At 34.0% G+C, this 26839-nt stretch overlaps 5 protein-coding genes across 7 annotated transcripts; 2 read left to right on the forward strand and 3 right to left on the reverse strand.

Annotated features, from left to right (window-relative positions):
- The first annotated feature begins 222 nt into the window (after positions 1 to 222).
- On the forward strand, positions 223 to 7866 carry EMB1030 (Alanyl-tRNA synthetase, class IIc). 3 transcript variants are annotated; one of them, XM_021430358.1, is made up of 13 exons: positions 223 to 506; positions 1413 to 1514; positions 1599 to 1807; positions 2278 to 2456; positions 2591 to 2669; positions 2863 to 2997; positions 3139 to 3288; positions 3421 to 3531; positions 3655 to 4572; positions 4776 to 5048; positions 5851 to 6060; positions 6575 to 6732; positions 7056 to 7866. In XM_021430358.1, the coding sequence occupies exons 1-13, from the start codon at positions 368 to 370 to the stop codon at positions 7390 to 7392; spliced, it is 3000 nt and encodes a 999-aa protein (XP_021286033.1). In that variant the 5' UTR covers positions 223 to 367; the 3' UTR covers positions 7393 to 7866. The 3 variants fall into 3 exon arrangements, with proteins under 3 accessions (XP_021286033.1, XP_021286034.1, XP_021286035.1); XM_021430359.2 differs by lacking the exon at positions 223 to 506 and having other exon boundaries at positions 1610 to 1807; XM_021430360.1 differs by lacking the exons at positions 223 to 506; positions 1413 to 1514 and having other exon boundaries at positions 1731 to 1836.
- A 1727-nt stretch (positions 7867 to 9593) lies between these two features.
- LOC110417992 (expansin-like A2) lies at positions 9594 to 11647 on the forward strand. Its single transcript, XM_021430604.2, has 5 exons — positions 9594 to 10053; positions 10244 to 10353; positions 10441 to 10619; positions 10974 to 11106; positions 11214 to 11647. The coding sequence occupies exons 1-5, from the start codon at positions 9942 to 9944 to the stop codon at positions 11457 to 11459; spliced, it is 780 nt and encodes a 259-aa protein (XP_021286279.1). The 5' UTR covers positions 9594 to 9941; the 3' UTR covers positions 11460 to 11647.
- Positions 11648 to 12397: 750 nt separating this feature from the next.
- LOC149527141 (uncharacterized) lies at positions 12398 to 14658 on the reverse strand. The gene is given in 3 exon segments (XM_089783803.1): positions 12398 to 13132; positions 13134 to 14444; positions 14575 to 14658. Coding segments are annotated over 3 exon segments (2130 nt in total).
- A 2364-nt stretch (positions 14659 to 17022) lies between these two features.
- On the reverse strand, positions 17023 to 20145 carry LOC110418275 (uncharacterized). Its single transcript, XM_021430956.1, has 2 exons — positions 20007 to 20145; positions 17023 to 19319 (listed from the first exon to the last, which is right to left on the reverse strand). Exons 1-2 carry the CDS (start codon positions 20017 to 20019, stop codon positions 17257 to 17259), a joined length of 2076 nt encoding a protein of 691 aa, XP_021286631.1. The 5' UTR covers positions 20020 to 20145; the 3' UTR covers positions 17023 to 17256.
- Positions 20146 to 24862: 4717 nt separating this feature from the next.
- LOC149527142 (uncharacterized) lies at positions 24863 to 26389 on the reverse strand. The gene is made up of 3 exons (XM_089783804.1): positions 25313 to 26389; positions 25115 to 25231; positions 24863 to 25009 (listed from the first exon to the last, which is right to left on the reverse strand). Exons 1-3 carry the CDS (start codon positions 26381 to 26383, stop codon positions 24863 to 24865), a joined length of 1335 nt encoding a protein of 444 aa, XP_089639930.1. The 5' UTR covers positions 26384 to 26389.
- Positions 26390 to 26839: the final 450 nt, after the last annotated feature.

The following is a 26839-nucleotide window of genomic DNA, read 5'->3' on the forward strand; positions in this document are numbered from 1 at the left end:
GAAATTCTGTACCACGGTATGTAATCCTACCAAAAGCAAAACTTATTGCTTATGCTTACTAGATTTAAGGTTGGTTTTTTTTTTTTAGAGAAAGTGGTGCCGTTGTTTAATTTTATTGCCACATAGAAGGAAAAAGCAATTTCTAACAAGAGAAAATATGCCAATGGTTTAAAGGTCACCTTCTTGTTATTATTTAAACCATAGCCTGGAAGAAACAGAAAAGAAATGTGTGGCCGTGTAGAAAGGCTTATCTTCCCAACTGCCTATCTCGCATGCTTAGAGCAACGTATTAGAACGCCCACTTCAAAAAGGGAGGGGAAAGAAAAGAAGAAAAACAGAGGATATTGGGTTATCCCAGAAACAGAGCATGGCATCCGTGAAACTGGCCCACTCTCCATGCCCCATTCATGGACGCCAATATCTCGTTCCTTTTCCCGCCTCCCCCATTATATTTCCAAAGCCACCATCCCCACCCCTATCTAATTACAGTTTTTCCATTTCACATGGTAAGAGTTTATTTCTTTTGTTGTTCTCGATTCTTGTTCTTTTTATAGTTCCCAATTCTACAAACAATTTTACTTAAAGTACAGTGCTTTGAACTATATTTTACCTCATTAGTCAAGACTCATGTGAGTAAAATTGGTTAATTGTTGGGTTCTCTCCATTATTTTAATTTGGCTTTTGCATTATTGTTCTTTTTATGGTTCATGATTAGAAAATAAATTTACCAAGTTTAGTTTTTTATGCAAATTCTTGAACGTTAAGCTGTAGTTAATCTTATTAGTTGCAAACCCATGTTATTTGGATAGTGAAATTGCTTGCTATTTAGTTCAACTTAGCTTTACATTGTCTAGTTCACAAGGTGTTTGTTTCTGGGTCGTTGCTTTCGGTTTGAACAAGAATTTGAGTTTAAGCAGGGAGATAACTCATTCAAACCCACTTGTTCTTTTCCTTATTTGGTTGGTTTAGTCCATAAAATAGCCTTTAATTGGTTCATTGTATGCATTATTGAGATTTTTCTCTTTTTTCTTATGGATTTTTTAGTATTTTGGGGTCCTTCAACTACATGATTTTTCAATTTGAGAGCTCTGGATTCTTTGTTATCATGTCGCAGTCGATATTGGGTTCTCATTGTCTCTTCTTCCCAATTATTTTGGTTTAAGAATCAGTGAAATGTTCCATAATTAAGTAGCAAATAAGTAGCAAATAAAATCTAGCTAATAAGTACAATTTGTATAAATTTTTTTGAGTTTTTATATAATCTTGGCAACTTTATTTGCTTGATTTCTTAAAATCTACTTTTACATATATAATTGTAATCTTCCATTGATTTTCTTTTTCCTAAGTGAGGCATTGATTATGTTTTAGGCTTATGCACTAATGCCTAGATATTTGTGTGCATGTAAACGCAGGCTTTCTTACAAGAACCTTGGCCCTTTTCTCTCCTGGCATCTTGGTGTGTAGCAATAGTTATTTGAGAGGAGCATGGGGCAATCAGTCAAAAACTAAATCAGGTTGCTATAGTTAATTATGTATTCTGCTAGTCACACTGTAGCTTCATTATCAGTGGATATAGTACTTACCATGTGACTTTTCAGCATCGGTACAGCCTGTCACAGCGGAATTGATGGAAGATCAGTCAAAGGATTCCCTTGTCAGTGGGGATTCTATACGCCGACGATTTCTTGATTTTTATGCTTCCCGTGGTCACAAGATCATTCCTAGTGCTTCTCTTGTGCCAGATGACCCAACAGTCCTACTGACAATTGCAGGAATGCTTCCCTTCAAGCCTATATTCCTTGGAAAAGTATGGCTAAGATTCTTCATGAATCTATTGTGAGTTTTGCTAATATTTCTAGTCAAACAGGACAAAACTCCAAAAGCACATCCACTAACTGCACCTTTACTCTAGCAATGAAAATGATGACAAATCTTTGCCTTATAAACTTCATAATACTTGTTAAAATTACACTGCTTTTATGTAACATTGTCAGTTATAGGTGTATATGTCACTATGATTGTAATGTCATGAAACTTTTCTAAAGAGTCCTTCAAATATTGTGAAAAGCCTGAACTTCGATGTGCTTTTTTAATTATTATTTGTGGCTTGAAGCATAGTAATTGATCATGCTTTTAAAAGGCATAGTCATTGACAAATAACACCAGCTAAATGCCAAAGATGACAGTTAAATTAATGTGTTAAAGGTAAATTTAGACATTATTCGTTTAGTTTGATTGTTAAAGCTTGGTGTGATTAAACTAGCTCTGTATGTTTAGATTCCCAGACAAGTACCTCGTGCTACTACTTCACAAAGGTGTATACGTACAAATGATGTGGAGAATGTTGGCAGAACGGCAAGGCATCATACATTTTTCGAAATGCTAGGCAATTTCTCCTTTGGAGATTACTTTAAGAAGGAAGCAATCCAATGGTCATGGGAGCTTTCCACCGTGGAGTAAGCATGAATTTAGTATTGCTTTTTGGATGCAAATTTAAGATTGATTGATTCATTATATTTATTAAGCATGATGATTCCTTCATAGACATCCATTTCTTCCATGCCAAAATGAAGGTTGTTTGAGCTTACAGATTTGGGTTGCCACCTGAGAGATTATGGATAAGTGTGTATGAAGATGATGATGAAGCTTTTGAAATATGGCACAATGAGGTAATCTGGGCTGCGCTTTACACTTAGATTTTTGCATCATGTATGTTCCCCTTGTAGATGTGCTCTACGTTTGCAGTTCCCTTGTTTGGTCAATGTGGCTCGTCCATTGAGTTTGGTGTCTTTTTCATGATTGTTTTTCTTCTATTACCTCATGGTTATTTAAAATGATTTTAATGTTGCAAGTTTGCATCAGGTGGGTGTTCCTGTTGAACGCATAAAAAGAATGGGTGAAGATGACAACTTTTGGATGAGTGGTGCTACTGGTCCGTGTGGCCCATGCTCTGAGATTTACTATGATTTCCATCCTCAGAGGGGATATGTAGATGTGGTACTTACTCACTTCAGAATTTTTTTTAATCTTTCATTAGGGAAGGGGGTTTTTCAGAAGTTGTTTGGGCATAAGGGAGGTTTTAACTCATAGGTTCTGAATTCCAGTTCCTTTTTCTTAACCTGGGTGAGTAACTTGCAGGATCTTGGGGATGATACAAGGTTTATAGAGTTTTACAATCTGGTTTTCATGGAATATAATAAAAAGGACGATGGAACACTTGAGCCCCTAAAACAAAAGAACATTGATACTGGTCTTGGCTTGGAGCGTATGGCTTGCATCCTTCAAAAGGTAACCATGATCTTTTCTTTCTCATGTCAAAGTAAAATTAATATTTCACTTAAGGCATATCCTATTAGTATCATTTGCAAGGTCATGTGCTTTGAAGGATTAAAAGTCATATTTTATTCTTTTTTATTGCAGGTTCCAAACAACTATGAAACTGACTTGATTTATCCAATTATAGAAAAGGCATCAGAACTGGCAAATATCTCATATGCCTTGGCAGATGAGCAAACAAAATTGAAATTGAAGGTACATTTTTCGATTTGTACGTAACAGCCTGTACTATCATTAAGATACTTGGTTTGGCAAATAAAGTTTCTTACTCTATTTAATAGATATGTCTCATTATTTGAAGTTTTTTACTGTTTTCAGGTTGTAGGAGATCATCTACGTGCAATAGTATATCTCGTATCCGATGGTGTTTTGCCATCAAATATTGGAAGAGGTTATGTGGTTCGACGACTTATAAGAAGGGTTGTTCGTGCTGGCAGGTCCCTTGGTATAAAGGGGGAAGTAAAAGAAAATCTTGAAGGAGCATTTTTACCAGCAATTGCAGAAAAAGTAGTAGAATTAAGTACCCATATTGATTCAGATGTCAAGATTAAAGCACCCCGTATTCTTGAGGAGCTGAAGAAGGAAGAGCTTCAATTTGTGCGAACTCTAGAGAGAGGAGAAATCTTACTGGAAAAAATGCTAGCAGATGCATTATCAAATGTTCAGAAAAGTGGGACTATGCCTTGCTTGTCTGGAAAAGACACATTTCTTCTATATGACACTTTTGGATTTCCAGTGGAGTTAACAACAGAAATTGCTGAAGAACATGGTGTTACTGTAGATATGAATGGTTTTGATCAAGAGATGGAAAACCAAAGGTGTCTATCTCGGGCTGCTCATAATGTTGTTAAACTTGAGGCTGAAGATGGTGCTAGTCTTACAAGAAATATAGATGAAACCGAATTTGTAGGATATGACAGCCTTTCCACTCGAGCAGTAGTGGAAAGCCTCATGGTGAATGGAAGTCCAGTTGTACAGGTTTCTGAAGGAAATGATGTAGAGGTTTTGCTGAATAGAACACCATTTTATGCTGAATCAGGTGGTCAAATCGGAGATAATGGTTTTCTATATGTTACTGGAGGTGAAAACCAACAGACAGCTGTTGTTGAGATCAAGGATGTCCAAAAATCCCTAGGTGACATATTTGTTCATAAGGGGACTATAAGAGAGGGGGTTTTGGAAGTTGGCAGAGAAGTTGAAGCAGCTGTGGATGCAAAACTCAGGCAGCGGGCAAAGGTACCAGCTTAATTCTTAATTGTGGCTTTATGGTTTTTTTATTCCCTTAAGCTAGTAAAACCAGAGCTTCCTTTTATGCATGAAATCCTTTCAAGCGAAATTGATTGACAAACTAGAAAGTTTACTACTGTATTATGTATTCTTTGGATCTCTTCTACCTTATTGTTTAAACTATCTTGGTTTTTGTTGTTTTCTTCTTTCAGGTTCATCACACTGCTACCCATTTGTTGCAAGCAGCACTTAAGAAATTAATTGGCCAGGAAATATCACAAGCTGGTTCATTAGTGGCTTTTGATCGTCTCAGATTTGATTTCAACTATGGCCATGCCCTTACTGACACTCAGCTTGAAGATATTGAGCAACTGATAAATGGATGGATTGGGGCTGCAACATTTCTTGAAACAAAAGTGATGCCTCTTAAGGATGCAAAAGAAGCTGGTGCGATTGCAATGTTTGGGGAAAAATATGGCGAGCAGGTTTGTGTTTATTCTTCATTATAACAATGAATTGTATGCAAGCATTGCTAGCTTATTTTGGGTTTGGGGTCGTCGTACCTTTTTGTTAATTAACTTATGAACATACATCACATTCTGACAATCATAACTTATTCAGATATTCTTTGTTAATTCCTAGTCGAAAAGAGTGGCTTTGTTTGTTAATCTAGTTCTAGCTGAAGAGGCATTCGGGATTTAGAAAGTAGAAAGCTCCCTTGTTGGACTTTTTCATGGTCTTGGTGTTTCTTTTTTTCTTAACTCTTGGGCTTCTATAATTTCAGAACTTCTAACCTGACAAATCTCACAACTTCTATGATAGGATCGTGAATGTGAATTTTCCGATATGGGTGTAAGGTCATCATGCTACATGTGTCCTACTTGGAACTTAGAATTGTAATCACTAATGGAAAGATAATGGCTTATGATTACTTCAATGAAAACAAGCACTTTGTCTTCAAAACTCTAGCCATTTCTAGAAAATGCCACAGATCAGTTTTTTCCAAAGTAGAAGATACTGTGGAGAAAAGCATAAGAAAATGGTCTTCCTAGTTCTCTAAGCATTGGATTTGACTCTGACAAGGAGGAATAAGCATGTAAAGACAGACTAGCAAAACAAATTAAACTTTGAATCATTTTCTTTTCATCCTTCAACTAGATCTCATGCCACGTTATCTTAGCGGTCTCTTTAGTAGCACTATGGAAGTTCCTACTCGGCAACTCAAATGTTTACAGACTTGTACCTTACTAAAAGTATAAGTTGTCCTAATTTTATAATGCCTTGCAGGTAAGAGTTGTGGAAGTTCCCGGCGTATCAATGGAACTTTGTGGTGGGACCCATGTCAGAAATACCTCTGAAATACGTGTCTTCAAAATAATATCTGAGCAAGGGATTGCATCTGGAGTCAGGCGCATAGAAGCTGTTGCTGGTGAAGCATTCATCGAATATATCAATGCCAGGGAATATCATATGAAGAATCTATGCTCCATGCTCAAGGTATGTTCTCTTTTCCACCCTTGTGGTTATAACTTAATACTTAAACCTTTTCCCAACTTGCTTCATTCTGGAAAATTAAAGTCAATCTGAAAAGACTCTTCCCAGCGGGATTTGTATGTATCTACAAGTACCATAACTATTTCTTTCTGTCTCACTGTACACATTTACATTTTTACTTAAGTCTGTCAATATCAGAGGCCCGTCTAAATGTATGGCCCCTTGCCCTACTCGCCGAAAATTCTTTCTTTTGGGTATGGCTTGGCGATGTATTCATGTTTCCTCTCTTATCATGTACAGGTTATGCATCATTTTCAGAAAATGCCTGACTCAGCTTGAACCTCTAATTGCTCCAAAATGATGTATCCTATATTTTTCTGCTTCTGCGAATTTATGGCTTTTTAATTATGCATGAGTCAGCAGTTGATTCTTCTGTTTTGATGCTCTCCAGTACTTAAGACATTCTCCTTTGGCCACTATCAGAGATTTTTAATGTTATTTAGCATCATTTTTGCAGGTGAAAGCTGAAGAAGTGACAACCAGGGTAGAAAAACTCTTAGAGGAGTTACGAATGTCAAGAAATGAAGTTGCTAATTTGCGTACAAAAGCAGCGGTGTATAAAGCATTAATGATTGGAAGCAAGGCATTCGAAGTAGGAACTTCACAAAAGATAAGGTAATTTCCCTTTTTTCTTTTTAATTCAGTTTTATATATTTCCTATTTCAAGTCAAAGGACCTACAAAAGGAAAAAGGTCACAATACTTGTAGTTTATGTCATAAACATATTCTCTTTATTAGTTTAGGAGTTCTCAGGATCCTAAGGGTTACTTGTCATTACTACTGGTTATGACTTTATACCTGTTCATCTGTAAATATTTCTTATCTCGTTTTCAAGATTGATGATAAAAATATCATTTCAAATATATAAAATAGTTTTTGCTATTTAATGGAACACATTTGTGATTTTTGTTCTTTGGCTTTTGAACATTCTACTCCAGGGTACTAGTTGAGTCCTTGGATGATGTGGATGCTGATTCACTGAAAGTTGCTGCTGAGCATTTAATTGATACACTGCAAGATCCTGCAGCTGTAATCTTGGGCTCCTGTCCAGATGAAGGGAAGGTTAGTTTAGTTGCTGCTTTCACTCCAGCAGTGGTTGATCTCGGTATACAGGCTGGGAAGTTTATAGGCCCGATAGCTAAGCTTTGTGGTGGAGGAGGTGGTGGCAGGCCGAATTTTGCTCAAGCAGGTGGGAGGAAGCCTGAGAATCTGCCAAGTGCCCTTGGAAGGGCACGGGAAGAGATTGTCTCTATTCTATCTGAAAAAGCAAGCTGAGATACTTCTAACTTTATACTTCGTCAAAATACATTCTGAAGGCTCCAATGCTAGGATTCTGTGTCCATAAGTGCTTAGGGATAGCATCATCCATTTTTTTTAATATAAAAATACGGTAAAGGTGGCAGGGGCCGATGAGAATGCCTTTATATAAGATGGGTAGGCAGGAAGGAAACTGGAAAACTGTACAGGTAATCTTACATTCTTTTTAAAGATGAATGTCATAGCCAAAATTGTATGTCATAGAAGAATATAATGTTTCCTCAACTACTACATTACTGGTAGTTTTAGCTAATGCTGGGTAAATGATAGCCGCACTTACTGGTAGTTTTAGCTAATGCTAGGTAAGTGATAGCCACACTATCGTGGGCATTCATAGGCTGTTGCCCTCTTTTTGGTTCCTGACGTTCTTTACATTTCAGTGTTATGCTTTTAATATGCAATTTGTTGTGGTGAACTAGTAGGCTATGCCTAAGACAATTTTCAAGCAAAGTTACACGTGAATATATATATATATATATATATATATATATATATATATATGTGTGTGTGTGTGTGTGTGTGTTAAGGCCATAATCATTGCACCATCAGAAGGCATTATGAGCTGTCGTGCTGTATGTATTTTAGTATTGTAGATGGGCTGATATTGGTATCGCCATGATTTGGAGATCAAATTTTATGCTATGTATTAATTAAGTAATAACCACGTCATGACCATCAAGGAAAAAAAGAATGTAATGGCCATATATGGTGTTCAATGATCTTGCAAGTGGGCAGCGCTTTCCTGCACATGGGACCTCAAGAAACCATGAACTGTCTGTTTGCTATCGCAAGTCTGTCCTTTTGTCTTTTTCTTATTCCATTTCCGATAAGTGAACTGAAAAATGCCACTATGAGCCAACCAATGAGATCATGATGATGTAAACATGGGGATGGAAGAAGTACCAATGACTTGAGTTTGCCCCTTCATTTTTGTTTCTGTCAGAACACTCATTTGGGCCTTGGCCGGTTTGATTGCTGAGACATGAAGCAAATATCCTCAAAAATATTTTGCAGGGAACAACTGTCGGCTATCAGGCTATGTTAGTAGTGGATGTTATGGTCTAGTCCCAACGTCCAATGCTAGAAAATTTAAGGCAAGCATTGAAAATGTGAGCAACCAGGGACAGTTTTTGCTTGACTTTGACCCAAAAGGTACAGGGATGAAGCATCAAGTTTCAGGCAGCTGGATCCGATGGTTTCGAATTGATGTTGTCTGCTCTAAGTGGTATCCACTTGGGATTCCATTGACCGAGGCTATGATGCCAAATGCATACGTTTTCTTAATATAATTGACGCTTAAAGGAAGGCAGTGGATCCAACTCATAGAGTGGGGGATGGTCCGTGGAATTATGGCTTTGAAAGCACTGAAGAAGATCGGATAATTTTGGGGCACTGAGCTGAGGAAAATTGTTACCATTTTGGAAAATATATTGTCAGGTTGTGTATGATTTATTAATTTTGATAATACCACAATTTAATGAGACAAGCGAATTCTTAATTAGAGTAAAATAAAGTCAAAATCAATAGATCTATAATAAAAAGCTAATCCTGGATTCAGTAATTAACAAGCTTGAGATGGAAAGATTAGTCATCTAGTTGAAAAAGAGAAGGTTCTCTTTGCCTATAGCCCACAATTGCTGTTGAGTTTTTGGCAATATGCTTGCTTGGCAAGTGGGTGTTGCTTAGAATTTGTTCTTATCTTTCCACTCATTAACAAGCAATTATCATCGTTCATCTTTGCCAACCTTATCTTCTTCCATCGTTTTTCCTTTTCCCCTTTTTGTTCCTTGGGTCCATACACGCTATGCCACTCTAATAAAAAAATCTGACCAAAATTTCAAGTTTTACTTTAAGAATCTCAAATAGAAAAACTTTTTCTGACCAAGGGTTTGTCTATCTGCCATGAATGAACAGAAAGAAAGCTTTTGCTGTGCCTCAGAACATCAGAGAATTCCCCCTCTTTAATTGCCCATATTTGCAAGGTTAATGTGTAGTATTTTTCAGTATAATGTGTTTTGCCAAAGCATGGGGAATGGAAACAGAGATGAAGCTTCTCCTAGAGGTGCCAAAACTATGCAAACTTTCACTTACAAATACCCATCAATCCCACTGTCAGAAAACCCGAAAAAAGACACATAAAAGCTACTCCTATTTAAAACTACATCAAGTCCTCATGTTCTCACTGCTTACCGGCACAGCTGTTTGGACACTGGCAAAGAGTCGGTGACAAAATCCATTGTCTTTTTGTTTTACTGTTGTTTTGTCTCTCCGCGTTTGAGCAAATGACTGTCTCTTTCCTTACTATGTAATCCTTCCCTTTCCATGGTAACCAGTATTCAAATCAGAAAAGGATTGTCAAAAAGTAATAAAAAAACCCCAATCCATACTATTCCGGAATTGCTGACCTGTTGTCCACACTGATCTTCCTGTGTGCCACACTATAAATAAAACTCAAGACTGTCTTTCATTGCTCGTCACCTACATTTCTCAACTCAATTCAACGCGAAATGGCACTCTTTCTGTGCTTGTTGTTCCTCCTCGTTTCTTCTGCTACTGCTTGTGATCGCTGCGTGCACCAGTCCAAGGCTGCTTATTTCTCCAAAGCCTCTGCACTTTCATGTAAGCAGCAGCAAAGTTCCATCTTACTTTCATTTTCCTGGTTGTCCTTCTGCTTTTTTTTTTTCTATCGATTTGATTAATACTCAGAGTAGTTTTCTTCCTTGAAAAAACGAAATTGGCAAAGACCCAGATGATATTTCTGTGAGAAATTTGGCGGGTAACATTTGTTTCGTGGCTTTGATATTTGCAGCTGGAGCTTGTGGATATGGTTCCTTGGCATTAGGCTTAAGCGGTGGACACCTTGCAGCTGGTGTGTCTTCTCTGTACAAAGATGGAGCTGGTTGTGGTGCCTGCTTTCAGGTCTGTAATTTTACAAAAACAATTAATTCTGGTATCTGTACCATCCATAGTTGAAACTGAGTTTGATTATTAACATCTTTTTGGCAGATAAGGTGCATAAATTCAACTCTGTGCAGCAGCAAAGGGACTAGGGTGACACTAACTGATCTCAATCACAACAATCAAACAGACTTTGTTCTTAGCAGCAGAGCTTTCATGGCCATGGCTAACCAAGGCGTGGGCCAAGACATTTTGAAACTTGGGATTGTCGACGTTGAATATAAAAGGTTAGCGTGATCAAACATTTAATCAGATTACTATACCAAACAAAATAGTAATGCTAGTGATGAAAATGAATGATTATGATATATTTTTTTTGAAGTTTTCTCATGCGATGGTTTTGTTACAACCACCACATAGAAAAAGTCTGTCCCGGCGTGGACCAACTTATAATATTATGGGGCATCCCGGCAGGCACATTAATTGCTATAACGGTCCAATATCTCCATCTCGTATTCCTATAGTTTACTATGCTGGGGTATTATCGTGATTCGTGATTGGTTCAATAAATATTGTTTTAACTTTGGTTAGCATTTATATCATCAATGTTACAATGCTGATCAACTCATTATGTGAAACAGGATACCTTGTGAATACAAAAACCAGAACTTAGCTGTTAGAGTTGAAGAATCAAGCCAAAAACCAAATTACTTGGCTATTAAATTGCTATACCAGGGTGGTCAGACAGAGATAGTAGGCATGGATGTGGCTCAGGTCAGCTCTGATAAAGGACTCAAAGAGTGCTAAATTTACATTATGGCTAAAACAATTTGTTTGTACTCATTACACTGATGTTCTGATATCGCTATGTATCATTCCAGGTTGGTTCTTCAAACTGGAATTTCATGAGCAGGAATTATGGAGCAGTGTGGGACACAAGCAGAGTTCCAACTGGTGCCCTGCAATTTAGATTTGTGGTGACATCTGGGTTTGATGGCAAGTGGATTTGGGCAAAGAGCGTGCTCCCAGCTGACTGGAAAACTGGCGTTATATATGATTCTGGTGTTCAAATCACTGACATTGCAAAAGAAGGTTGCTCTCCTTGTGATGATGGGAGTTGGAGATGAGAGGGTCTTGCTTGGCCAATCTTGTGTGGATACACATATTTATAGTGAATTTGAATAATTTAGAAGATTAAAAAAAATGAATATATAGTGGTTTTTTTCTCGTTGTTATTTCCTAGGTTTGCTCTTGAAGATGTCTAACATATTTTTTTTCCTACTCTACCATAATAAAATGCTCCTTTTTTTCTTTCTTTCTTTTTCTCTTTTGAATATTTGGTTTGCTAGGGAACAATAATTACTATGAATCTTCTTTTTAATTTGAATGTTATTTAAATTTGGTGCATGAAACATCTTTCTCATCAAAAAGAAAAAAGAAATCTTGAACATATAATAGCATTAATTTGATGTTTTTCAATTTCATATACTGATTTTCTCAATTTAAATTACCCAAAAGTAAAGGAAAAAATTAAGCAGACTCAAGGTCCCAAATTTTTCTTAATATAAAATAAAAATGATTAACTTCTTATTACACACTAATTAATTGTCAACCTTAAAATTTTATTTCTATAGGTTATGAAATTACTTAATATAATTTTTATCTGACGCCATGATAAGATATTGGATCTGCATAGGCCCAAAGCTCATTTTTCTAGTACCGACATTTGGTAAATCTTTCTTGGGCAAAAAACTTAAAAGCTCAGGGCCCAAATGAGTTGAAAGGATTTAAAAAAAGTGACTGCAGCCTGCATTTGCCGCCACATAACTGGTAACAAGGACAAAAGCCTGGTCATGTGAAGCCCCAAGATCAGACAAGAAAGAAATGGTCTTGGCTTCTTTTATTTTTTGTTTTATTTGCAAACCTCTTATTCGAAAAATAGTACTAATTACATATCAAATTATGAAATCTCACTTTGAAGAACTAAATTGAAATTAATTACATTAATGTGAAATAGTAATTAAACAAAATGAATGACATCAGGGTCAGCAACATTTTGGGTTGATCAGAATGTTGAATTGAGCTCATATTCATGATCATGTGGTTTATTTTTGTGAATCTTAATGGTCAAACCAAGATATGCCATAAGAAGGGCAACATGAGTAAGCAGCTCTCCACCGTGCCTCAATTGTTGAGCATGCTCTTTCCAAGAACAATGACTAGCAGCATAAATCATCATCTCCAACCACACCTTGCTAATCATTTCCCATTTCTCTTCATGATCCCACTGACAATCTGTGACTAAACTTTGCCATTTGCGGGCCAAAGGAGACCCACTGTCTATCAAGTCGACGCCGTAGCTGTCCACACCACTAGGTTCGTGCTCAATCAACGCCGCTGTAAATTTTTTCCTGCGAGCACTAAAGTCCATGTTCCCCTTTTTAAAATCTAAGTCTGGGCAAAAATTCTCCAATTGGGCGTGGCTTGCCCTGTTGATCAGTTCACCCAACCCTTTAGGCAGCATCATCGGACAGACTAGTACGAGGTACATCATGTAATCAGACAAAGACTTGGCAATTTGGCAAAATGAACAGAGTTTACCTATTCGAAATTTGTTAAGATCATCGTAGTAAACAAGCTCTGTAGCCAAATGCCAACGAATAATGCGTACCGAAAAATCAGTTGTGTCCTCTTCCAAGTCCTCAAAGACAGTTGCATCTAAAATGCTTTCACCTTTCGCATTTATTAACTTCTCAAGATCCTCAGGTCTGAAACCCTTCTCGGCCAACTTCTTACGTTTCTCTTTTCAGATGAGAAAAGATGAATTCCTTCAATTCACAGTCAACAGGCTTCCAATTGGTATGCCCATACTTCTGTAAAAGATTACCAGTGTCAATAATCCTTAGGGCTCTAATGAACTTTTTTGTCCTGGCCTTGACGAAACAATTTATTAGATCATGTTGTGCCATTGATTTGATTGCCATCTTGGCTTCAACCAAATGTATCCTGGATGCAACAGCCTTGTAGTACATTTTATGCACCTTGCTTTTAGGAATGGAAAACCGGATCATTGCCCATGTAGAGAGAGGGTGCATTATAGATGAATATATGTCGAGAGAAATAGCTCCCAACAACAGCAAATACGTAATCACAATGTCGACTTTTAAATGCACACTCTTGTCCATGATTGCCGAGAAAGCAATCAATGACGACGCAGCAGACAGAAAGCACAAGGCACGAAGACTTGAACTCACCTTCTGATGATTGTGATGAAGGGGCATCTTGGTGCAAAACAAGTCGTGAAGGTATTTCAGTTCAGTCCCTACCAATTTGAAGGCGTCTTCCGCAGATTTAGAATTAATGTAGACCATGTCATCATACAAGTTTGCTGAAGGCTCAAATGGGAGGCCAAGGAAGAGAGGCTTGAAAATAAGGAACGATGAATAAGCTTCACGGAGCAACTTGAGCTCGGAAACATTGCCTTTGCCTCTGAAACAATCGTTTATACTTTTGTTTTCCTCTGGTCTAGCCTTTTTTCCCTTCTTTCTTGGTTCCAAGGAATTTATGAGCTGCTTGTCGCTTGCCGATCTGAGAGCCCATATCCTCTCTCCGTACTTGCAAAATCCAGCAAGGAATATTGGAACAGCCATAAGATTGAGTTCGGTGTCTGATCGAAACCTGACGTAGATATATACTGCCTCTAACACTAGGAAGACCATGCCAAGAAAGTGTCGTAGCCACATCTCATTGTCTTCTAAAGAATAAGCCGTAATATTATGAGGGCTGCCAAGATGCCACAAAAGGAAAGGCGTCCAATATACAACAAGTCCATTTTTCAGCTTAACGTCGCCTCTGAGAAGGGTGCTCAGCACAAGCGTTGCCATCCAATCTGCCAACAAATACACTAACCATACAGTTATTGCAACATATGGCAATTTTTTCCCTATGTATCCTCGTCGAAGATTCCCAAACATGACGAGTACAAGCTGGAGGATAAGGCTGGTTACAACCATCAAGCGGAGCTCCCATTCACTCCAAAATTTTGTTGCGATTTCTGTACATATTCTCTTCAACGCCAAATTCTTGATCTCCACGTAGATGAGAGAGCGCAACTGAAACTTCAAAAATGTTTTATGTAATCAATGTTCTTGATCAGAAATGCATTTAACATGCGTGAATCTTTCAAGTTGTGGATAATAAAGTAAAAAAAAAAAGGAAAGGAAAAGAAAAAGGTAGTCCAACCATTGCATTGCTCATAACCAAATGAAGACTTTCTTCATTTCCCAAGATCTTTGGGAAGTCGTAGATGAAGGCTTTTTCCTGCATTTTTCTTCATATAATAACCTTAATAATGAAATAATTAGGCTTATTAGGCTTTTTTTTCTTCATTTCCTAATTTTCTGCAATTTTCAGAAAATATGGAACGCAATTCAGAGCAAACTTCCTATATTTGAAGCACCTCAAAAGAAGAAGAAGAAGAAGGGGTCTGTATGTTGCTAGTGGTTTCAGGAATCATATAATTAGCAGCAGTGAATTGGCACATGACTTAATGGGGTGATAGGACGACTCTAAGAACAGGGAACTGAAAGATTGAATGACTATCTAAGGAAGATTGAATTGTTCAATTCCCAGCCCTATCTAAGGAAGATTCAATATTTCAATTCTCTGCCCTGTTCCAGCTGATGGAGGACCGACTCTTCTACTTTTTCCGTGAACAGGGCTGGGAATTGAAAGATTGAATCTTCCTTAGATAGGCAGGGGAAGGGAAACACATGAACAGACAAGTGTCACAACGGAATCAAGCAAAGGTTACAGGATAAATGGTGGGTTCGGGACAGCACCTGGTGCCCACACACATACCGGGGCTCTGGTTAATACCTGCTCGCAAGTGGCTGAACGCAAGGGGGTGAGAACAAGGCTGGAGGGATTACAGGTTAATCACAAATGCGATTCAGGGTGGTCACGGTGGAGTAGAGAAGGAACTGAAATAAGGGTAGCGATGGGTTTTGACTGTACTCAGGTCCTAAGGCTGAAAACAAGTCTTCTGCCTACCCTTAGGCTTAAGACTTTGATTCAAAATCTTGTACTTCATTGTTACCACTAAATATTCAAGATTGTCAGAATTGAATAAGATAAGTAGCAATTCAATTTTTAAAATTAGTTTAACATTTATGAAATGATACAATAAAACTCACTTGTAAGTATCATTATTGTCGCTGCTGATACCTGTACACAGCAAATTGTCACCAAGATCAAGCAGTATGCTGAAAAGGCAGATTGAGCCACTACTTTTGACCTCAACGTGTGGCCGTAACAGGATGTAGGAGGGTAAAAATTGGACAAATGATCAAGCACTTCCTGAACGGGAAGAAATGTGTACATATCAAAGGTACACACCGTGGATCATGCAAGTCCCCTGGAAGAGTATTGAAGATAGAAAGAAAATTCTATTCTTGAGGAAACAAAAGAAGCAAAGGTGGTTTCCGACATTCCTCATCTTTAGTGTAAATCACATTAGAAAATAGGACCTGAGTGCATTACACTAGTGTAAATCACATTAGAAAACAAAAGAATCGCATAAGTAAAGACCATTGTGCATTACACTAGTGACTAGTGACAACTACATACTCATCCAAAACGCATGCAAATAGGAAGGCACGTAGTAAATAGCAAATTATATCTTAGGCAACAACTTGGTACGTAGCAAAAACTGCTTGAATATAACATTTTTTTTACATAAAGATTTTGAACTATATGACCAGGGATAATAACTTTTTCCTATCTCATAAACTTCTTTCTGTACATCTTAAGTTTAAATTCTAGTTAATGATGTCAATAGGATACCTTGTGATTCAGTATCCTGCATTGCTATAGCTCATTAAATAAGATTAGAATACTCTATAATAGAGTTTGAGTAGTAAAATTACTATATATTATTCATAATCCGATTAGAAATAACAAATTTTAATTATATATATTACTTTTTATTTATAAAGCTTTTATAGTTAATGTAATCTAAATATGATTTTAACTTTTAATTTACTTTTTACAAGTTAACTTTATTTATATTAATTTAATTTTTATTAATAATATACATAAAAATTAATCTTTAATTTATTTTAATCGAATAATTAAATGATTTGAAATATTTAATGGCTAGTGTCTAGAATATTTAGGTATGGGTTCAAGTAACAATTTCAAATTTTAATTGGGTATATATAGGGTTCAAATATCTTAGCAAATAATAAGATTTGAGATAAGGAATCTAAAATACAACAGGTATTTTATCCATTGACATCTTCTGTTCGAGCTCAAGATCACTTCAAATTTCAACCATTATAATGTCTTCTTTGAGGACTGCTTGAACATAAAAATTGTTAGCCACAAAATTCATGTAAACTTGTACATTGATTGTACTTAGTCTTGGAAGTGAATAAGTACTTAAATTGGTGTTAAAGAAATGGATCAATCGTACCATAGTAAAAATGTTTCATGCAAACTTTTTAACACTCTTATTATGTAAACATGTTTTCTGTATACATTATTTCTACAATTTTTTCGGCAATTATTACTTTATAACAGAGACTTGAATTATTGGATTGTAAGTTAAATTATATATATATATATATATATATAGAATTAGTTTTAAAAATGAAAAACAAAAGAGAAAAAACTGAAATTCAAATCAAATTTAAGTTTACAACCTTTTATTTTTTAATAAAGTGCTGAAACTCGATTGTGATTGAATAACTTTTTGATGCAAAAACAAATTGAAAGAAACTGCTTAAGGTACCCCCATTATATATAAAGGAGAAAAAGAAATGCCATGAATTACATTGATGGTTAGTAAAAGGGGAGAAGAAGACGAAAGAGTATAGTGCAGGTCAAATAGTCTCAGGAAATGGCATTGCGTCGCGCCGATCATCATTGAGATTTTTCCAATCTGTGGACTTGGGTGCTTAAACCATGATGTGCCATAAGAAGAGAAACGTGAGTGAGCAGCTCTCCACCGTGCCTCAATTGCTGCGCATGCTCCTCCCATGTACAACGACTAGCAGCATAAACCATCATCTCCATCCATACATCACTAATCATTTTCCACTTCTCCTCATCATCCCACCTACTATCTCTTGCCAAAGCTTGTAATTGCTGGGCAAACTTGATCCCATCTAGCAGCGCTCCTATTTCATATAAATGAATGCCAGAATCCAAAGTTATTAGTGCCAAAACAAATTCCTTCATGGACGCTTTCAAGCGTTTTTCCGCTGTCGTCTGAGCAAAAAACCTCTGGGTTTGGTGGTAAGTTTCTTTGTTTACCATCTCACTAAACCCATTAGGCAGCATGGATGGACGCACCAGTACAAGGTACATCATGTAATCAGACAAGGATTTCCCAATCCGGAGAATTGAATCGCATCTACTTCTTCGATGCTTGTAAAGATCGTCGTAGTAAACAAGTCCGGTGGCAATATGCCAAACAAAGATGCGACGGGTGAAGTCAGTCGATTCCAATTTCCACTCATCCTCGAGATGAAAACCTTTCTCCTTAATTACATTATCACCTTTCTCGCTTAACAACTTCTCGAGATACTCGAGCTGAAAGCGCTCTTTTTCGAACTTGGTACGCATCTCTTTGAGGTGACGATAGATGAATTCTTTCAAGTCACTGTCTACTGGCTTCCATTTGGCATGCCCAAACTTCTGCAAAAGGTTGCCAGTGTCGATGAGCCTAATGACAGGAGTCAACGGGCTTGCCTCGGCCTTGACGCAATAATCTATCAGATCATGTTGTGCCATTTTGTTGATTCCCTTCCATGACTCAACTGAACGTAACCATTTTTTAACAAGCCCATGGTACAATTTGTGCCACTTGTCTCGAGGAACGGCGAACCTCAACATTGTCCACTTAGACCGAAAGTGCATAAAAAATGAATAGATCTCCAGATAAATAGCTCCTGACAGCAGCAAGTAGGTCACGACAGTGTCAACTGTGGAATGCTCGATCTTACGAAGGAGAGCTGAGAAAACAATCAGTACAAAGACAACAGATAAAAAGCAGAGGCCGCGAAGAATCAAGCTCAAAAGATGTCGTCTATATCGTATGGGATTCTTGGTGAAGAGCAAATCATGAAGGAAACTTAGTTCAATCTCCACAAAATTGAAGGCTTCATCCGGAGGTCTAGAATCCAGGTAGACCATTTGATCGTGAAACTCATGCGTAATCTGGAATGGTAGATCTGCAAAGAGAGGCTTGAAAATATCAAATGATAAATGCGCCTCCCGAAGAAATTTCACCTCAGATGGAATGCTTCGATCTTCAATATAAGCTCTCTTCCCTGAAAGATCAAACAGGCCTGTTCTGATCATTTCATTTTCCTTACCAACAACATAGCTTTCATTTCCACTTGTAGAAGTTGAGCTTGAGTAAAAGAAATTTATGAGCTGTTTTTTGCTTGCACATCTGAGAGCCCATATCCTTTCTCCATACTTGATAACTCCAGCAATGAATATTGGAAGAGCCAATGCATTCAGTACAGTGTTTGACCGAAACCTGACGTAGATGTAGATTGCCTCTCCGACCTGGAACACCATCCCAAAAAAGTGTCTTAACCACAACTCATTGTCTTCTATAGAGAAAGCTGTGATATTGTACGGGCCGCCCAGGTGCCATAAAAGAAAGGGCGTCCAGAACACGATAAATCCATTTTCCAGTTCCGTGCTGCCCCTAAGAAGGGTACTCAGAACAAGAGTTGCCATCCAATCTGCTGATAAATATATTAACCACGCACTGATTGAAATGGCTGGCACGAATTTTCCCCTGTATTTCTTCCGTTTCCTCGCAAAATAGACTAGAAGGAACTGGAGAATAAGACTCACAATAACCATGGAACGAAGCTCCCATTCACTCCAAAATCTTTTTGCAATTTCTGTGAATATTTTCTTCAACACCGATTCCTTGATCTCAACATAGAGGAGAGAGAGGGCAACTGAAAATTCAAAATAATATAATTATGTATATGCATAGTTAACTCTTGAACGTTCAATCTAATATTGGATTATCTCTTGTTGAACCAATGAAATGTAACAGGTTGAAATATGACTTGATGATTTCTTTCGTTTAAAAAGAAATACTCCTTGTATTTGATAAGTTTTTTTTTCTCAATTAACACTATGTGAATATCTTTTTTTTTTCCCCAATTAACATCTTGTGATAAGTTCTCTTTCCACAGGGGTTAGATTGTTAATTTTTTTTCTAAATTAATAAAATACATCATTCAAAGTTGACCATGTATTATTTTTATAATTTTATTAGACGAAATCAATAACTTAACCCTTGATTAGAATAAAAATTATCATTCACCTGTTAATTAAGGAAAAAAATCTCTATAAAGTGTTAATTGAAAAATAATATCATAGAGTGTTGTGTGAAAATTAAATATTGAAAGGTGTAGGTGAGATTTATCCAAAAAGAGGTCTAAATAAAATATTTAATCAAGTAGCTAAGTTAATTAAATGCACCCTTTATATTAAAGAGAGAATGAATTCAATGCTAGTGAGAATTATTTTTTATAAAAAATAATTGAAAAAAGAAGTAGCTAGCTAAATAACTTGACTTCACTAATGTGGCTCTTAATTATCAGATACATAAATCAAGATGATAAAGTAATGCTTACTTGCAAGTAGCATAACTGCTGCCTCTGCTAGCTTTGCAACCAAGTAAACCAATATCTGCTTTAATGAACATATTATAGAAAACAAAGACTGGATAATTTCATGGAATTGGAGTTAGTGGAAACTAAGGAAACATCCTCCTAGATGAATTAACCCCTTGCGCCTTTCTTTAAGATATAAAGGCCAGAAATCGTGCAAAACATGACGTGAATATTATTTGTGCGTAGCTAAGTCCTAGAAGCAAAGCAAAGAACTTCCACTGGGGACAATAACAGTGACTTTATTTTTTTCTTTTTATTCTTGGAGAGACAAAGAGAAAAAGAAAATTCTTTCTGTTTTATAGAGAACATAGCATTGCCCTAATCATTCACCGTTGCACAGTACACGTCTGCAGTTCATGCGGAACACGTAGCATACGGTATCAATATTGCTTTAGGTCTAGATTGCACCTTAAATTATTCCAAATGAAGGAGATGTACGTAGGTTTTGCTTCCCATCTATAAAACCTTGAGAGGGGAGTCAAGCGAAGTAGCTGGAAATTGGTGTCCCAAGAAGGGTGTTAAGTACATAAGGCAATGGATAGACGACAACTTTCAATGGAAACCTATTTTTTTAATTAAGAAAAATGAGTATAAACCTTGATAGTTCTAGCCTAGTTAAAAAGGCAGAGAAGGTTCGTGCATGGTTCAAAGTTCCAACTCTGTGCATTCTTATTTTAATGATGTGTGCTTGAATTTGATCATATTTTCCAAGTATAAATACGTTTACAATTTTACATGTGGCAGGGGTTGAATGGTAAATTCTGCAGTAAGGTCATCATTTTTTACCTTATTGTAAGATCAATTAATAAAGACTATCAGATTTATAAGATTAAATTACAGTAATTGATTTAATATTTATAAAGAAACTGGTAAACCAGTTCAACTGGTAAACAAAAAATTCTCTTTTTCATGGACTCTTTTTATGCCTTATTAATAGAAATCATTTATTTGCTTTTCTTTTATTATTGGTTGAAATTTCATATTATATAGAGCATTATCATTATAACAAATTAAAAGTCAAAATTAAAAATATATAATAATAAAAATAAAAATATATGCAATTTAAAATTGTCATTAAAAAACCTGGACATAAAGGTCTTAAAAGTTATGATTAAAAATCTTTAACGTAAATTAATAAGAATTGACATAAAAATTCATAAAGGTAGAATACTAAATTTAAAATTTTAACATAAATGAGTAAAAGTTAATATAACAAGTCAATTAAAAAAATTTAATTTTAATAAAAAATAAATATTTAAATTTATATTCTTGAACTATAAATGTTTAACGATATACAAATTTTAATTTTTAATAAAAATAATAATAATACTAAAATAATTACAATTCAAAATTGACATAAATAAGCCTTAAAGTAAAAATATAAAATTGACGTAAAAACTTATAAAAGTGTAATAACTAAATTTTAAATATTAACGTAAGCGTGTGAGAGTTAACATACTATGTTGATTAAGTAAAAAGTTAAATTTTAATGAAAAATAAGCATTTATATTTATATTATCAAGATAAAAGAATGTAACAATATATAAATTTTAAATTTTAAATAAAAATAATAAGGATAAAAATAATTATATTTTAAAATTGACATAAATAAGTCTTAACATAAACTGTAAAAATTAAGTAAAAACTTATAAAAGTGAAATACCTAAATTTTAAATTTTAACATAAACGTGTGAGAGTTAACGTAAGAAATCAATTAAGTAAAAAAATCTAATTTTAGTAAAAAAAATATTTAAATTTATATTTTCATACTACAAGTGTTTAACGATATACAAATTTAAATTTTAATAAAAAATAATAAAGATTAAAATAATTATAGTTTAAAATGGACATAGAAAAATCTTGACAAAAAATTATAAGAATTGATATAAAACTTATAAAGATGAAATAATTTTAAATCTTAACATAAATGTATAAGAGTTAACATAGCAAGTCAATTAGTAAAAAAATTTAATTTTACTGAAAAATAAATATTTAAATTTATATTCTTGGAATAAAAGTATTTAACGATATATAGTTTTAATTTTTAAATAAAAATAATAAGAAATAAAAATTATATGTTTAAAATGACATAGATAAGCTTTAAACATAAAACTGTAAGAATTAACGTAAAAATTATAAAGGTGAAATAACTAAATTAAATATTAACGTAAATGTGTGAGAATTAACGTAATAAGTTAATTAAGTAAAAAAGTCTAATTTTAATGAAAACTAAGCATTTATGTTATATTATCAAGCTAAAAGACTGAAACAATATACAAATTTTAATTTTTAAATAAAAATAATAAGGATAAAAATAATATAGTTTAAAATTGACATATATAATTCTTAACGTAAAACTGTAAGAATTAACGTAAAATCTTATAAAAGTAAAATAACTAAATTTTAAATCTTAACATAAACGTGTGAGAGTTAACGTAACAAATTAATTAAGTAAAAAAATCTAATTTTAGTGAAAAAAAATATTTAAATTTATATTTAATATTACAAGTATTTAATGATATACAAATTTTAATTTTTAAATAAAAAATAAGAATTAAAATAATTATAGTTTAAAATAAACAAGAAATATCTTGACGTAAAATTAAAAGAATTGAAGTAAAAACTTATAAAGATGAAATAATTAAATTTTAAATCTTAACAAAAATGTATGAGAGTTAACATAGCAAGTTAATTAGTAAAAAAAATTAATTTTATTAAAAAAATAAATATTTAAATTTATATTCTTGAAATAAAAGTATTTAATGATATATAAATTTTAATTTTTAAATAAAAATAATAAGGATAAAAGTAATAATAGTTTAAAATTGATATAGATAAACTTTCACGTAAAACTGTAAAAATTGACGTAAAAACTTATAAAGGTGGAATAACTAAATTTTAAATCTTAACGTAAATGTGTGAGAGTTAACGTAAAAAGTTAATTAAGTAAAAAAACGTAAAAAGTTAATTAAGTAAAAAAGTCTAATTTTAATGAAAAATAAGTATCTATATTTATATTATCGACTTGAAAGTATGTAACGATATATAAATTTTAATTTTTAAATAAAATAATAAAGATAAAAATAATTATAGTATAAAATTGACAAAGATAAATCTTAACGGAAAATTGTAAAAATTGACATAAAATTTATAAAAGTAGAATAACTAAATTTTAAATTTTAATGTAAACGTATGAGAGTTAACGTAATAAGTCCATTAAGTAAAAAAAATCTAATTTTAAGAAAAAAAAATATTTAAATATATATTCTTAGACTAAAAGTGTTTAACGATATATAAATTTTATTTTTTAAATAAAAATAATAATAAAAATAATTATAGTTCAAAATTGACATAAATAAATCTTGACTTAAAACTGTAACAGTTGACGTAAAAATCTATAAAGATAAAATAATTAAATTTTAAATCTTAATGTAAATATATGAGAGTTAATGTAACAAGTCAATTGAATGAAACAAATTCTAATTTTAGTAAAAAATAATATTTAAATATATATTCTTCAGCTAAATGTGTTTGACGATATATAAATTTTAATTTTAAAATAATAAATAATAATAATAATAATTATACCTCAAAATTGTCATAGATAAATTTTGACGTAAAATTATAAGAATTGATATAAAAACTTATAAAGGTAGAATAACAAAATTTAACGTAATAAGTTAAGTAAGTAAAAAAGTCTAATTTTAATGAAAAAATAGTATTATTATTATATTATCGAGCTAAAAATATGTAATGATATATAAATTTTAATTTTTAAATACAATAATAAGGATAAAAATAATTATAGTATAAAATGACATAGATAAGTCTTAACGTAAAATTGTAAGAATTGACGTAAAAATTTATAGAAGTAGAATAACTAAATTTTAAATCTTAACTAAATGTTAGAGAGTTAACGTAATAAGTTCATTAAGTGAAAAGAAAATCTAATTTTAATGAAAATAAATATTTACATTATATTCTCAGAATAAATGTGTTTAACAATATATAAATTTTAGTTTTTGAATAAATAATAATAATAAAAATAATTATAGTTCAAAATTGGTATAGATAAATCTTAACATAAAACTATAACAGTTGACGTAAAAACCTATAAAGGTGAAATAATTAAATTTTAAATCTAAGTAAATATGTGAGAGTTAACGTAACAAGTCAATTGAGTAAAAAAATTTTTAATTTTAGTGAAAAATAAATATTTAAATATATATTCTTCGGCTAAATATATTTGACGATATATAAATTTTAATTTTTAAATAAATAATAAAAAAATAATTATAGCTCAAAATTGTCATAGATAAATTTTGACGTACAACTGTAAGAATTGACGTAAAAAATTATAAATGTAGAATAACTAAATTTTAAATATTAACGTAAATGTGTGAGAGTTAACGTAATAAGTTAATTAATTAAAAAATATAATTTTAATAAAAAAATAAGTATTTATATTTATATTATCGAGCTAAAAGTATATAACAATATATAAATTTTAATTTTTAAATAGAATAATAACGATAAAAATAATTATAGTATAAAATTGATATAAATAAATCTTAACATAAAACTGTAAGAATTGATGTAAAAATTTATAAAAGTAAAATAACTAAATTTTAAATTTTAACGTAAACGTATGAGAGTTAATGTAACAAGTCCATTAAATAAAAAAAATCTAATTTTAATAAAAAATAAATTTTTAAATATATATTTTCAGACTAAAAGTGTTTAACGATATATAAATTTTATTTTTTAAATAAATAATAATAATAATAATAATAATAAGTATTAAAGCTTTATTTAAATCATAACGATATATTTATTGTTTCCTCAAGACCTTTAGGCAACATCGTAGGACGCAAGAGTACAAGGTAGGCCTTGTAATCAGATAAAGTCTTGCTGAGTTTGCAACATGAACCCAGCATGCCTCTTCGATGCTTGTAAAGATCATCCTAGTAAACAAGGCTAGTAGCAATATGCCAAAGAAAGATGTAGCGGGCAAAATCATTTCTATCACCGTCCCAATCTTGGTCATCAACAACATACTTTTTAAGTACATCATCGATATCCTTATCCAACAAGTTGGCGAGAAGAGAATCTCGGTTTTTCTTACAGCTCCGCAGTTGATCAAGATACTCATTGCGTTTCTCTAGTAGGTGTTCATAAATGAAAGTCTTCAAATTAGAATCCACTGACTCCCATACAATGAAATTGTGTTTTTACCGAAGGTTGCTGGTGTCAATACACCTTATAACCCGAATGCACGTTTTATCAGCGGCGACCTCAACATAAGAAGATATCAGATCGTGTTGTGCCACTCTTCTTATTGCACTCCTCGAGTAGATTGAACTCAGCCTAGGAGCAACAAGCTTGGAGTACAACTTCTTTCCTGGTGGAACACTGCCTAACTGTGCAATCGTCCATTTAGAGAAAGCGTGCGTAATGAATAAACAAATATCAAGAGAAATAGCACCCACCAGCAACATGTAGGTTATGGCAACGTTAATTTTCCAAAACTTTTTCTTGTCAACAAATGCTGAGAAAACAATCAATGAAGAAACTGCGGAAAGAAAGCAGAAACCATGAAGACATAAACTTACTTTGAAGCGTTGGTAATGTATGGGCATCTTGGTGAAGAACAAGTCGTGAAGTAAACTTAGTTCAATCCCTACTAATGCGAATGCCTCTTCCGCAGGCATATCCTTTTTCGATTGCGCTTCTTCATCTGCATATTCAGACTTCAAGTCGACCACCTCATCGAAGGCTTTTTTCTCAATCCAGAAAGGGAGGTCCGTGAAGAGGGGCTTGAAAATAATGGAAGATAAATATGCTTGGCGGAGAATTCGGACCTCTTTGTTTTTCCTTGCAGGTTGAACCATTTGTTGCCTTCCTCTATCTTCATGATTTAGGCAGCACGATGAATTTATCAATTGCTTTTCGCTTGCACATCTGAGAGCCCATATCCTTTCTCCAGCCTTGAAAACTCCAGCAATGAAGATTGGAATAGCTAGAAAATTGAAGGTTCTTGATCGAAAACTTATTTGGATATAAATCACCTGCCCAACTTGGATGACTAGCCCAAAAAACTGTCTCAACCACATATCGTTGTCTTCCAAAGAGTAGGCTGTAATGTTATGCGGGCTGCCCAAGTGCCACAAAATGAATGGAGACCGGAGTACAATGAACCAATTTTTCAGCTGGGTACCGCCCTTTAGGAGGCTAGTTAACACAAGATTTGCTACTAAAGTTCCTGACTGGTATGTTATCCAAGCACTGATGGCAACCGCTGCTAAATGATTTCTCTGGTATTTTTCGATTCTTCCCATGGTAAACGAGACAAAACTGGAGAGCAAGGCTCACTATAACCATCAACCGTGCTCCCTTTCGCTCCAGAGTTGAATCGCAATTTGTGAAAAAAATTTCTTCATGACCAAACGCTTCATCTCCACAAACATCCAAGACAGAGCAACTGCAAATTTTGGAAATGCTTACATGAATTGTTGTTTGATAAATTGGACGTATATATATTATTCCCGAATCTGGAAATGATTTAGAGGATAACCTTGCCAAATTGAGGTGGAAAGAGTCAATGACCTGCTGTATGTTTTTTCTTAATTGTCACGTTTTTGTTTTGATTTATCTTTTGGGTTATGGCTGCCTTTTCTATGTATATGCAGAACTTTGATTCGTGTGTGCAGGGGGAGATAATGTGGCTGTGGAAGTCTCCAAGCTGCTGGTGGGTTGGCCCTTGGGATCACTTTGGAATGGGTGGTAGGCAAGTG

The sequence above is a fragment of the Theobroma umbraticum genome, unplaced genomic scaffold (assembly GCF_002168275.2).
Source record: "Theobroma umbraticum cultivar Fairchild unplaced genomic scaffold, ASM216827v3 scaffold_50.0, whole genome shotgun sequence".
Classification (NCBI taxonomy): Eukaryota; Viridiplantae; Streptophyta; class Magnoliopsida; order Malvales; family Malvaceae; genus Theobroma; species Theobroma umbraticum.